The sequence below is a fragment of the Didymosphaeria variabile genome (assembly GCF_027946475.1).
Source record: "Didymosphaeria variabile strain IMI 356815 chromosome Unknown scaffold_9, whole genome shotgun sequence".
Taxonomy (NCBI): domain Eukaryota; kingdom Fungi; phylum Ascomycota; class Dothideomycetes; order Pleosporales; family Didymosphaeriaceae; genus Didymosphaeria; species Didymosphaeria variabile.
Window position 1 is genome coordinate 508,762 of NW_026611628.1, and position 13,083 is coordinate 521,844.

Genomic DNA, 13,083 nt, shown 5'->3' on the forward strand with positions numbered 1-13,083 from the left:
ATTTCCTACAAAGCAATACCATCCACATCTGCCCCAATGTTTCATCCAGAGATGCCTAGTATCAACTTCTCTCAGCTTGATGGATCTAAAATCTAATGAAGACGTCCCTTGCACTCCCTGTTCTCTCCTCGATTTCATGGACCCCTCCACACAGCTGCGACATCCCCAGATCAATACGTTCTTTTTATTCATGGTATTCATGGCACGAGCTTGGTTCACTGGCCTTCTCCTTGTGTCTGGCATTTTTTCAATAAATTTTTGAAGTACGGCATTCAAAAACTGCCGAACAGCCACGGTCAAGGTATGAGGCTCGAGTCAGGAGTGTTCCCAGAGCAAGTTTTGACCCCAGGCTTTGTTAGCTGGGTTTCCACAATATGGGGTTTGGATCTGAAACACTGTGACGTCCAATAGGCGATCATTTGGTGCCCAGATTGATAGGGTGGGTATCTCGGAATTCCACCCCCGAGGACGCCACCTCCACAGCCGGTTGGGCACGCGCGCAACTTGCGGCTACGGACCCCACAGCCTTCTTCCATGATCAGGGTCAGATGACAGTACTAGAATGGGTCCTCCGGTAAGCTATGACGGTTGCGAGCGGGGAACAACGCTTGGCTGAGCGGCAGCCCTCGAGCGGAGCGCGATTTGATCAACACCCGGTCGGATTCCTACCCCCGATTCAGGACTATCCGGCACGCGCAACTTTGGCAAATCGAATAATGGAGATCTGTGTCCACATTCAGAAAGAGTGCTGAAAGGAGCATAAATGATTTTCTTCCTAGATATCGAACAGCGTTGGGTGCTGATCTTCTTTGCACACTTGCCTTCGTTTTCTTTTCATCACTGACTGAAATACCAGCATCTCTGCCCCTATCTGTGTTTTTCCCACCCCTCGCCACAATATGACTGGGCAGAGACTTCGAATTGGAATCGCCGGCCTTGGCCGGATGGGTATGTGCGCTTCATCTATCACACAGCGTGAGTGAGATACCTTTGTCTGACGAGAATCAGGGAAGCGCCATGCTATCAACTTCCATACGCTCACACATCGGGCGATGGTGGTGGCAGTAACCAGTCCTGACCAGGACGAGTGCAAATGGGCGACGGAAAACCTCGAGGGCGTACGCGTTTATCTGGATTACGAGGAGATGCTGGCAAAAGAAGACCTACAGGCTGTCGTCATCGCTAGCGCTACTGCCGTCCATGCAGTGCAAACTCTGAGTGCTATTGAGAAAGGCTATCACGTCCTTTGTGAAAAGCCATTGAGCCAAGATGTGGCCGTCGTGAGTATCTTCTGATGCTGTAGGAGTTCGCACACATGCTGACATATTTCTACACAGGCACATTCCGTGGTTGATGCCTACAAGCGGTCCCTCCGAATCCACCCTAAACAAAAGGTCATGTGCGGTTTCTCTCGTCGATTTGACGCCTCTTATCGGGAGGCGTATGAGAAAGTGGCACAGGGTGACTACGGCCGCCCGGTAGTGTTTCGATCTCAGACGGCAGATCTGCACGACTCGTCGGGCTTTTTTGTAAACTACGCTAAGACTAGCGGCGGCATATTCGTTGATTGTTCTATCCACGACATTGACCTCATGCTCTGGTTCCTTGGAGAAAAAAGCAAGATCAAGAGCTTGCAGGCAATTGGAGTTACCGCCGTACATCCTGGACTTGAAGCAATCAAAGACCGTGACAACGCGATAGCAACAGTTGAGTTTTATGGTGGCAGGATTGCGAATCTGTATTGCTCAAGGATGATGGCAGCAGGGCAGGAGGATACCACAGAGATTATTTGTCAAAGAGGCTCTGTGAGAGTCAACATGGAAGGGCGGAAAAGTCATGTCGATGTCCACGATTCGCTGGGAGCTAGACGCGAGCTCCCACAGCATTCCTTTGATCGCTTTAGAGAAGCTTTTGTCACTGAGGCCAGGGAATTCACCTCATGCTGCTTGGACAATACTCCCTTACCTGTCAAACTCGAAAGCTCCGTTAGGGCTCTGGCTATTGGTCAAGCGCTTCAGAGAAGCTTAGTGAGCGGTGACAAGGTGATGTTTGATGAGCTTGATGCCAAGCTTTAAAAAGTGGACAAGGCGCCCGATTCTGTTATAAAGCATCAAGAATTTCAAGAGTCATAGACACTTTGTCTCCGAGACGTTGTGCCCTTTATATAAACAATCACTTGCGAACAATCTTGAGATGATCGTATCTAAACAATTGCCAGTGTGAGTCCGTTCAGCCACGTGAAAGCGGCCGTGGTCAAACGAATTCCAAACAGCCATTCGCGCACGAGTCTGATTCTTGGATTCGCTAAGAGCTACCAGATCGGATGCTGCCGTCTGTAAGCGTGCTACTATTGCCATTCATCGCATCGTAAAAGTATTGTCACTTCGAAATAGCTACCCTAGTCAGTGATGTCCAGGGTTCACCAATAGTATGGCTTACTGTTAGTGTACTAGTAGTAATAATATTAGTATACTATACCATTGTGACCGTATGACGCATTCGGCTATCCGTATTCTAGTCACTAGATATCCATTGAATGGCAGGAAATGCGCTCAAGCCATCGCGACAGTCTGCGATAGTTTGCAATCATTTATCGGATTCCGAGTTCTGATTCCGAAGGTCGAGATAAGTGTACGAGGAACTCGTTTTCTATGAGGAATACACGCTGACAACTTGGCCTGACGCAACGCAATAGCAGTCCTTAACCACAATAATAAATACTTTTGAATAAACAAGAGAGTAGGATAAGAGCTGCATCTGTACCTCCTCCTAATAAAAAACAGCGATAATAAATATTATAGTTGTAGTGTCACAGTGTCAAGTCTCGTCTATTCCTCATCAAAACGGAGCTCCTTGTAGGCCCGAGCAGACTCGGCCGAGCAATTAATAAATCAAAGCATATAGAGACAGTCAGCTAAGCTGAATTGAAAGAGAATTTGGTGGCTGACTGTTGGCAGAAGGCACGGCATCAGCTTCGCCAAATGTGGCTAGCACGGGTACATCAAGCGCAGCCTCTTATCGTTCGTTCCACCACACCCTTCGCTCATCACAGCCCCAAGCCGCGGATCACATCTGTTCACACTTCGTCAGCCTTTTCCACAACTTCATCCAATAGAGCACAGCAGAAAGCGGTACATATCACGGCTTTCACTGCAAGAGATCCCCGCAATTGGTGAACCACTTACTTGGCGGCTCCTTCAGCTCGCTGCAGGGTAGCCTTCCAACGGCAGGGCGTATTGGTGGACGTGGGGTCGCAATGCCACCTTGGGCGACCGTAAGATGGCTTCACAGCTGAGGCTGGGCAACAGGTGAGCTGCACTCTCCGCCTCTTTGCCTAGAATGGAGTCGGTGCCTCCCAAAACAGCGAGCAATACGATCCTCATGCTGATGTGCGTGTGACTTTGCGCTTTTGTTGGCTGTTGTGGAGTTCTTCAGGTGTGCAGTCCCAGTTGCCCAAGTCTTCTCGTCCTTCTCTATTCTGCCTCTCATTTCGTGTCTCTTAATACTTCTCACTATCTTCTAGCTCCAAATTTTCGCAAGAGATCAAACGCAAATGACGGACGATACTCCGTGGGGGCGAAGGCTCATCATATGCTGCGACGGAACTTGGCAGTCCAGTGTAAGCTCGAAAGACAATGTTCCCCTCCAACGTCACAAAGCTTTGCCGCGTCATTGCTCGCATTGGAACCGATCAGAAGGATCCAAACAAGAGATGGCACCAACTTGTATATTACGACAGTGGTATTGGTACAGGCAATCTCAGCGGATCCGAGGCCAGACGACAAGGTGGAACTGGCGCAGGGCTTGCTGAGAACGTGATCGAAGCATACAACTTCATTGTGTTGAATTACGAAGCGGGGGACGAGATATTTTGCTTCGGTTTCTCCCGCGGGGGCTTACACAGCGCGAGCAGTTGCAGGGCTTGTCACTGATATTGGCGTCATCAAGCCCACCGATATGCAGCTTTTCCCAGCCATCTATCGCGCGTACATGTCAAATGACGAGATGCTACCGTTCCGCGAGACGCAGGCGTGGAAGGAGTTTGTGGATGGAAAGCTTACGAGCAAGGGCCAGGACTTAAGCAAGGCTGGCTCTATCAAAGGGTTGCGAGACAGAGTGCAGAGCTTCGAGATCAGCCCGCACCATAGCTTGCTTGCCGCAGAAGGTAGTCGCAAGGTCAAAGTATGCGGTGTTTGGGACACAGTAGGAAGTCTAGGCGTTCCAGACGTCGCGTGGTTCGACAACGAGAAGTACAGGACGAAATATGGATTCCACAATGTCAGACTCACCGAAAGTAAGTTCAGATATGGTGTTTGGTGTTTCGGAAACACTGGCTAACTATAGCAAGACATTGAACATGCATACCATGCGCTGGCACTCGATGAACACCGCAAGGCCTTCCGGCCGACACTGTGGTACATAGACAGCGAGTTACGTGAACGACTAGCGAAGGAAGGCAAGCCATTGCCCGAACTGAAGCAGGTCTGGTTTCCTGGTGTCCACATCAATGCTGGTGGCGGGGCAGACGATTGTTTCACGGATATGAAGGGCGATTTGGAGAGTATGTCCCAGGGACCGACAACGAATTGTTTGTTACACTCTTCTAACGAGAATCCAGATCTATCCACTGCGACATGGACTTGGATGCTGCATTGCATCTCTCCACACCTTACCATCGATCAAGATGCCTTCAAATCAACCCTCAGCCAATACGAACGCTGGCTCGCCCGCATTCGCTACGCATGCACATACCACCACACTACGTGGCTCGACACACTCAAGTCCAACATACCCACGATACCGTACATAAATCCAGCTACCAACCCGCTTCTCCCGCCAAAGCGCGATCCAATGCATACCCACCCGGAATTTGACTATGGCTGGGGAACCGGGCCCATTGTCGATTCATACACGGGCATGTACCTCCTTAACGGCAGCCTACCACGTGTACCCGGTAAGCTCCAAACCGAGGTGTACGACCAGAAAAAGGCGATGGCAACTTTAGAAGACATCTCCAAGCTCGGCGAGACTAACGAGTACATTCACCCCGTCTGTGAGTATCGCAAGATCGTGCGCGGCAAGGAAGATGATTCAGCACTCAAGGCCTATACTCGGAGGCACGAAGTCGGACCGAATGGCAGGGATGGCAGGTACTGGTGGTATCGGGACGGAAAGAGGCTGCCTGAGTGGGTCATTATGGAGCATCAGGATGAAGGCGTGATCAACTTCGAGAGAACATGGTATGAGATGTGTGAGAAGACTGACAAGGCTAAGGAACGTTTGAAAGAGGCTAGATACGAGAAGGATTTTCTGGTTGCGCTCGACGAAAAGGTAGATTTTGGGCTGGGGGATGCGCCGGGGTACTTGTATCCGTAAATCGGGGTTCTTTTCGTCACTATGATTGGAGCAAGCCTCTCTTAGTCGCGGTCAAGCTTCGATTCATCATTTGTTAAGCCATGCATTTCAAAACATCAAACCATCAGTACGGAGACCGATGATAGCTCGTATGACCACAGAAAATGCCATACGATGGCCGCATCGATCGTTAACACGATGCCGTCCAGTCATGTCTCATGCCAACCATATGGCCCAACATGCCTTTCCATGCCCAATTCCATGCTCAAAATCATCTCTTCATTATGCGCATCATTGATTTGGATGCGATTCGCGACCTGAATCTAGCGGAAGCAATCGCTCGCGGTTCAATCTAAAGCTTCGCTATCAGCATAATGCCCTACACTCGACTGTATAACACCTACGCATGACTGCGCTTGGATCGTTCGGCAGCGCTGTCGGAAAGGCCTTACACGGGCCCTCAAGCTCGGCGCTGCCGCAAGGCTGCTTCCCGCTCCGCATCGTGAGCTCGATCCAGAAGGTTCTGGTTGTCGCGCCATAGGTCTGCATTTTCGCGCTTCAAGTTGCCCACATGAGCTTCGAGGTTGTTCACCTCTAGATCCATGCGTTTAACATTTTTGAGCTCAGCTTCCGCCCAACGTGTCTCATCGGTAAGCCTGCAGTCGCGGGTTAGTATTCCAGATGACACTAGAGCAGATCTAGTACTTACTCTTGCCTTAGCTCGCGGATGCGACGGTTCCTGACAGCGATCATAGCGTCTCTCTTACCCAACATAACCTCTTGCTCCTTTATGCTGGAAAGTATGTTAGTTTCCGCTTAGATTGTAGAAGCACCTGCTTACAACTTGTCCCTGTCATCAATGCTGTATCCATCTGTTAGCATCCATTTGTAGTATTGAGAGGGGTTGCGCTCACGCCTTGCTCAGTTCCTTCAAGTCTTCGAGGAGCTCCTCTTTTGTCATCTCTCGAACGTCAGGCACGAAAAGGCCATCACTCGAGTCACTCCCTTAGTCCTCAGTTCCTGCGCCGGGATAGCTCGCGGGGAGGGAGGGCTCAGCTGGAGCGTCTGGTGTGCGAACATCTCCAGCGCGGGAATCTTGGCCAGGAACCATCGGGGCGCGATCTCCCTGAGGCTTGCACTTCAACACCGTCATACAGGCCCTCTGAAGAGCACTCAGCGAGGGCCTAGTGCGGCAGCCATGATCCCTGAAGTTCGGAATGATTCCTTGCCTGACCATATAGAAGGCAACCAGTGACTCCAGCTCGGGGTATACATCGACCGGCGGACGGGATGTCGCCAGAGGACAGCAGAAAGGGTGGTCGAGCTTGGATTTTCTAATGTGGTCTGGCAGAGGGCATTTTCCTGCGTCGTATGAGAACCTTATATCGTAAGGCAAGCGCATATAAGCGCTGAGGGCGTAGTCAATACCATTGAGCCGGATGACTCCCATTTTGACTCGCTGGGGGCTTCCCTTCTGATCGATGGTCTGATCGAGGAACTCATTGGACGCGGGCGGCAGGGCGTCAAAGGCTTCGGGAAATTCGCGTCGTGCATGCGCCTCTACCTGCGCCAATGTGTAGTCTGTGTCAACGGGTAAAGCATCGCTGGGCTGGGTGCGCCTGCGGCCGCCGCGCGGTTGGCGCCCGTTCCGAAGCCTGATGGGAGCTGACATCGTGGTGTTGAAGCCGTTGAGGTCGAGGGATCAGAAAAGCGAGTGGTCAACAGAGGTGAAGGTCAAGTCATTACGCACTGTTCTGTGGTGCTGCCCCAGCAACCAAGTTTTCAACCCACGCCCGAACACAGTTCGTGCCCTATAATGCGGAATTAAGTTGAATTTCGTATTTTTGAAGCGCTTACTCTGGTATATGCGAGGGCGATGGGAAGTTTACGGCGTAAAAGCACAGTATCTGGGACAAGTCTTAGTGTAACACGCTATGTGTAACAGTCACAGATGACGAGCTTCGCTCACAGTTCATGTGCATGATGATTTGGATTGATACGTCCTGTCGCTCGTACTTGAAACAGAAATGAATGCTGCTCTAACGCGTAAACACTGTTCAACGGGGCAGATCAAAAAGAAGGCGACCCCGGCACCGTATGCTCAGACAGGTTCCAGTGGAGGGTTGCACTTCATCAAGTATACTCCACAGTAGTGGTTCTTTCAAGGTTTGCCTAAGAAGTACGCTTGTTGGAAAACTTCAAAATCATCGTATAGGCTGACGTGCAAGCCTTATGTCTTTCAGCTGTTTCATATGATGTAGCCAAAGTAGTGGAACTTAAACCGGCGGTATTTGCTCTGCCGGATAGAGGGCATCCAATGAGCAAGCATGACGCGCTCGTATTATTTAATCGCCAAGTGTTCGTGCGGAGATTTCAGAGTCAGGTGAAGGTGACGGTCGAAGCGCAAGCTTGCAAACGCGCGAAGGCCCGCCTGTATACGTGAAGGGCCTGTGAGAGTGACTCAATCGAGTGCATTTGATCAAGTGACAACGACTATCCGCCTAGCTCTTCGAGGGCCTCATCGCTGTCTTTGTTCCTTCTACAGTAGTATATGTATTATTCTAGCAGAGAGAATTATATCCTAGGATAGAGGCCTTTTGGTCCAGCGGCGTGGCTTCACATCCTCGCAACAACAGCATCCGATAATGGTGTGAGGGGTCCGAGGGGTCGGCGGTTCGAATCACCTAGATTCCTCGTTGCGTGCAAGCTTGGTTAGTCCTTGATGGTGAATAGAACCTTGCAATCCGACACGATATGGTTCGAATCACCTAGATGCCTCGTTGCTTGCAAGCTTGGTGTCCGTTGACCGTGAATAGAACCTATACACCTAGATTCCGAGCTTGTACTTGGGTAGTCCTTGACGGTGAAAAACCTATTAGATTAGGTTCTTAAGCTACTATCGAAAGATGGTAGCATAAGTTTTGCTGATTTATTTTTCTTACGGCGTGTAACAAAAACTCAAACTGATTAACTACACTACATACTACAAAGAGAAGAAAGTACAGTGGGGCTACAGCCACTCGACACATACGTCCTCCACAGACGAGCAACTACATCTACATTACTCCGGCGTCTGCCCCGCATGGAACGCTTTCAACATATCCGCCATCTCCTTCGACCCTCCCGCCCGAAAATGCCTCTCCTTCCCTTTTGCCGTCTTCTCCATGTACTTCTTCGCTCGCGGCCACATCTCTTCCTCGTATGCTTTGACCGCGTCGTCCAAGCTCTTATCCCCTTTACAACTCTCAATGAGCTCCCTAGCCAGCACTAGCGCATCCGTCATACCAACATTCACGCCCACACCCGCGAACGGCGTCATGACGTGTGCAGCATCCCCAATCAATGTGACGCCCTCGAGGTGAGGGTACGAAAACCCGATCGGCAGTTCATAGAGGGCGCGGGGCGTTAGCTTGTCTTTTGACAAAGCGAGCAGGCGCTGCAGATCCGGCGATACGTGATTGAAGTAGCGCTCAATGAACTGCGTGCGCGCGGTGTCCTCGCTCTCCCAGTCGATGCCGCAGTCAGCGATGAATGTCTCGGGTACGCGAAGACACGCGTACGTGCGCAGGCTCCCGTCGCCCTGTCGCTGCGAGAGGATTGCGCTGCCTTCCGCAAACGAAAAGCAGGATCCTGCGCCGACGTAGTTCAACAGCCACGGCTCGCTCTGCACGTCGTTGTGCCAGAGCTCGACGGCCGATATGCCGGAGTACTGTGGTTTTACATCGGTGAGAAGGTTCCGCACTTTCGACCACGCGCCGTCGCCTCCGATGACGAGGTCAAAGCCCTCTTCCTTCGACCCATCTGCGAAGTGCAGGTCGTGTTTCTTCGGATCGGATGAGTTTGGCGATACCTCCTTCAACTTCGTCTCCCATTTCACGCTCCCCGCCGGCAGCGCCCCATAGGTGATCTTCATCAGCCACTCCCGATCGATTTCTGGGCGTCCTTTCAACGAGTCCTCGACGCCTCTTTCCGTCTCCTTTCCGGACTGTCCATCGCCCGCGTTCTCATCCCAGAACACTTCCCCACTATCCAGGTCGACCAGCTTCATACAATCGCTTTCGGGCCTTGCATACTTGACAAACTGGTCCCAAAGGCCGGCTTCGCGTAGGGCCTGCTGGCCGGACTGAGGGTGCAGATCGAGCGTGCCACCTTGGTGTCTGAGGACCGGTGCGGCTTCGTAGATGGTGTAGGGGATGTTGTTGCGGTGGAGGATGGCGGCGAGGGTGAGGGATGTTGGGCCGGCACCGATGATGGCGATCTTGGGGGTTGAGGCTGCCATGGTCGCGACAGAGGTTTACGAAGGATGAGAAGATATAAGATGGCTTGTTGAGTATTTGATCGGAAAGGTCGTTCAAACGAGGCGATGCAACTCTTATTTTATTTTCAAGGACCTTTTGGTTGTAGTTGCGAAGGTAACAGCAACGCTCACGTGATGGCTAAATAGATGAGATGTCGTATTTGCAGTAAAGATGCTGTAGATGGTCTGAAGATGTCCTCTAAAAGGTGCGACCATGCATACATTTTATATTCGAGCATCTCTGCTGTGTTGTGCGGTTTCGGGTCCTATTCCGCTAAGTTTGACGTTGGTTCGGGTCCTCGCGTTCTGAGAAAGAGTCGTTCGGGCCCGAAATGGCCGAGCGCACCCTTCGCGTAGAGCGAGCAGGGCGAGAGGCTTGCGCGTGCAATTCATCACGCCTAACCTCGCTGACGAGAGACAGAGCGAAAACAGACCCCAGGCTGTACTTTAGAAAAGATCTCACGGATCATCCGACACTGATCCGGGCGGGCAATTGCCCTCATTTAAACATGTAAACGATCGTTGCACGACTGGCGTGTAACTTCAATTTGTTATGTACATACATACAGAGAAGTCAGAAAAAGACATTCCAACAAGCGAAAGTGAAAAGACGGGTATTACTCGGACAACTAACTCATCTATCAAAGGCAAAGATCCGTTCGGAACAACAGTCTCTTTACACGGCATACAACGCCCCAGGCCTCTCCTGTGGCCAGCTTCCATCCCTAGTACAACCACCTCCTCTTTTCCGTGGGCTGTGCAGCCCTTTTACCCAAGTTGACAGTAACCTTGCTCTGCAGCGCAATGGTCGAGATATCGAACGGGAGCCTGTTCTCCTGGAGCGTCGCGGTCGATGATCCGGCGACTTGTGACTGCACTGGAACACTACTTGCTCCGGAACTTGCCTGCATAGTAACGCCAGCTGCCGCCGCAGAGGTCGTGCTCGAGCCAACTAGTCCGGCGGTCGTAAGCGTGGCGGAGTTGATGGGCGCCGCGGCGGAGGAGCTGGCTGCGGCCTGAGGCGCGTTGGCGGGTGCGCTTCCGCCTGCAACGACTGTGACAGCCTGGGTCTGCATGGTAGAAGGCGAGCTCATCGAGCCCATCGCCGCCGGCATGAGCTGGAAGGGAGCGGCCGAGGGGGCGGACATAGGGAATGCGGCTGCGGGGCAACTGCACGCACAGTTGCATAGGCCACCGTTCGCCGCAGCTGCCGCAGCGGTACCGTTTCCTCCGCTTCCAGCAAGGACTGTAACTGCACTGCTGGCTGCAGAGACGGTGGTAGCTCCCACAAGACCGGCCTGAGTGAGTGCTGCAGAGTTGATAGACTTAGCCGATGTCGAGGATGTGGGTAGACCAGGAGCAATTGCAGCTGCGCCTGCTGCCGTGCTGTTGCTTGCCACGACAGTGATAGCGCTGGCTTGTGCTGCTGCTCCCGCTGCAGCTGCAGAGGTGGAGCTGGTTGCCAGTCCCGCTGCGACAGAGGTTGAACTCCCATTTCCAGCCACGACAGTAACTCCACCAGCAGCAGCTGAAGCAGCTTTGGTAGAGTTGGCTCCTCCGCTTCCTGCTTCCACGGTGACGGCACTTCCAGCCTTACTCGTGGTTGTTCCTGCTACGAGACCATCCTGGCTCAAACCGGACGTGTTGATCGATTTGGCCGCGGAGGTCGTTGCGTTCGCGGCATTCCCTTGCGCCCCGTTACCGGTACCGCCGGATGCGATGACGGTGATTGCGGCAGCGGCGGACGTCCCTGCTGCTGTTGTATTTGCTGCTGTCGTCTCTGCTGCTGTCGTTTTCGCGCCACCTTCCTGGGTAGATTGGGTAGAGCCCAGCAGTGAGAGCATCAGCGAAGATTCAGCAAGTGTAACCTATGCATAGTCAGTACAGATTGAGATGAATTGTTATATGGCGTGCTTACCGTAGCATTCGCCGCAGCAGTCTCTTTCGCGTTACCCGCACTCTCAATGACGGTTTCTTTGGCTGCTCCACCTCCGTTGATCTGTTGCACGATCGTCTCCTTGATCTGAATGATCTCTACGCCGTTGCCCTGGCCCTTTCCCTGGCCCTGCTTCTGTCCGTTGAGGCCATCCAGTATGTCAGCAATGCCTGGGGCGTTTTGTTGACCACTTGCACCGTTCAAAAGGTCGTTTACAAGGCTGTTGGCGTCTCCAGCGTTGGCTCCAGTGGCACCTTGGCGGTTTCCACCTTGACCTTGACCTTGACCCTGACCCTGACCTTGTGCGAGACCGTTGAGAAGGGCATTTGCGGCAAGACCCTCGATGCCATTCTGCTGCTGGTCTTGTCCTGCGAGAAGGGCACCCAGATCGGCGGAAGCTTGCCCTTGATTTTGTCCGGAACCAGTTGCAGCAGCGTTCGCTTTGCCGGCGCCATCCTGTTGCGCTCCTGTGAGACCGTTGATGATCGCGTTCGCGTCAATCCCTTCTCCTCCCTGTTGACCACCGCTGAGGGATCCGGCAGCGCCTTTTTCCATACCTTGACCCTGGTTCGATGCGGCGGTGGCGTTCGCGTTGTTCTTCCCGCCTTGCTGCGCACCCGTCAAGCCGTTGATGATCGCGTTCGCATCGATGCCCTCGCCACCTGACTGACCACCGACCTGAGCTCCGGCAGCGCTTTGACCTTGACCTTGACCCTGTTTCGATGCTGCTGCGGCGTTCGCATTGTTGCTTCCACCTTGCTGAGCGCCCGTTAAGCCGTTGATGATCGCGTTCGCATCGATGCCTTCACCACCCTGTTGACCACCCGCCAAAGATCCCGCTGCGCCCTGTCCCTGACCGGCACCATTGAGCAGAGAGCTGATATCGAGTGGTTGGTTTTGCGCAACCCTTTCCACAGCATCCGCCAACCCTCCTCTTTTCTCTTTCTGCGCCCTGGCTACTGCATCCACCGCGCCATACTCTAGGTCATCGACCTTCCTTCCTTGCACGCCGGGTCCGATGTTGTTGGTATTGATGTTGAAGCCGGGGTCAGCGATAGTCTGTATCAAGTTAGAAGAGTAATCACGATAGAAGTTGAGACCAGCGCACTGTTGTAGCTAGGAGCAAGGCAAAGCCTAGAGAAGACTTTATCCTCTTCATGATGTCTCGAAGGACGCGTTAGAACCAAAATAGATCGACACAGAAGCGAAGAGTTATTAGTACGTGGAGCAGTCCAGCTGGTGATTAATTAAATGAGCACTATGTCACAGACATGCAGACTCATTCAAGAACTGCGCAGCAGGCCGTCGAAGAGGAGTGAAGAGGAAGAGACCGAATGGGGAGTGGAAACGAAAAGTCCGGGAGCCAAAGGGAGCGAGAGAAGCCGAACGAGAACCCAAAACCACCCCAAAAGAATGGGATTCCTGAGGCACTTAACGGATGTGTGTCTCAGGGCATGGCCCCGCTCATTCTGTTTCTGCGATGGTTTCCACGCGA

The 13,083-nt window shown here is 52.5% G+C and overlaps 6 protein-coding genes across 6 annotated transcripts; 2 read left to right on the forward strand and 4 right to left on the reverse strand.

The window, feature by feature from the left end:
* Positions 1-944: 944 nt before the first annotated feature.
* N0V89_011470 (uncharacterized protein) lies at positions 945-2,075 on the forward strand (the record flags this gene model as incomplete). The annotated part of the gene is made up of 3 exons (XM_056220201.1): positions 945-948; positions 1,009-1,280; positions 1,338-2,075. The coding sequence occupies 3 exons, from the start codon at positions 945-947 to the stop codon at positions 2,073-2,075; spliced, it is 1,014 nt and encodes a 337-aa protein (XP_056065504.1).
* Positions 2,076-3,957: 1,882 nt separating this feature from the next.
* On the forward strand, positions 3,958-5,376 carry N0V89_011471 (uncharacterized protein; the record flags this gene model as incomplete). Its single annotated transcript, XM_056220202.1, has 3 exons — positions 3,958-4,294; positions 4,349-4,561; positions 4,619-5,376. 3 exons carry the CDS (start codon positions 3,958-3,960, stop codon positions 5,374-5,376), a joined length of 1,308 nt encoding a protein of 435 aa, XP_056065505.1.
* A 439-nt stretch (positions 5,377-5,815) lies between these two features.
* Positions 5,816-6,316, reverse strand: N0V89_011472 (uncharacterized protein; the record flags this gene model as incomplete). The annotated part of the gene is made up of 4 exons (XM_056220203.1): positions 5,816-6,011; positions 6,065-6,148; positions 6,197-6,217; positions 6,270-6,316. 4 exons carry the CDS (start codon positions 6,314-6,316, stop codon positions 5,816-5,818), a joined length of 348 nt encoding a protein of 115 aa, XP_056065506.1.
* Positions 6,317-6,361: 45 nt separating this feature from the next.
* On the reverse strand, positions 6,362-7,027 carry N0V89_011473 (uncharacterized protein; the record flags this gene model as incomplete). The annotated part of the gene is made up of 1 exon (XM_056220204.1): positions 6,362-7,027. One exon carries the CDS (start codon positions 7,025-7,027, stop codon positions 6,362-6,364), a length of 666 nt encoding a protein of 221 aa, XP_056065507.1.
* A 1,389-nt stretch (positions 7,028-8,416) lies between these two features.
* N0V89_011474 (uncharacterized protein) lies at positions 8,417-9,634 on the reverse strand (the record flags this gene model as incomplete). Its single annotated transcript, XM_056220205.1, has 1 exon — positions 8,417-9,634. One exon carries the CDS (start codon positions 9,632-9,634, stop codon positions 8,417-8,419), a length of 1,218 nt encoding a protein of 405 aa, XP_056065508.1.
* A 743-nt stretch (positions 9,635-10,377) lies between these two features.
* On the reverse strand, positions 10,378-12,747 carry N0V89_011475 (uncharacterized protein; the record flags this gene model as incomplete). The annotated part of the gene is made up of 3 exons (XM_056220206.1): positions 10,378-11,520; positions 11,571-12,647; positions 12,697-12,747. The coding sequence occupies 3 exons, from the start codon at positions 12,745-12,747 to the stop codon at positions 10,378-10,380; spliced, it is 2,271 nt and encodes a 756-aa protein (XP_056065509.1).
* Between the last annotated feature and the right edge of the window lie 336 nt (positions 12,748-13,083).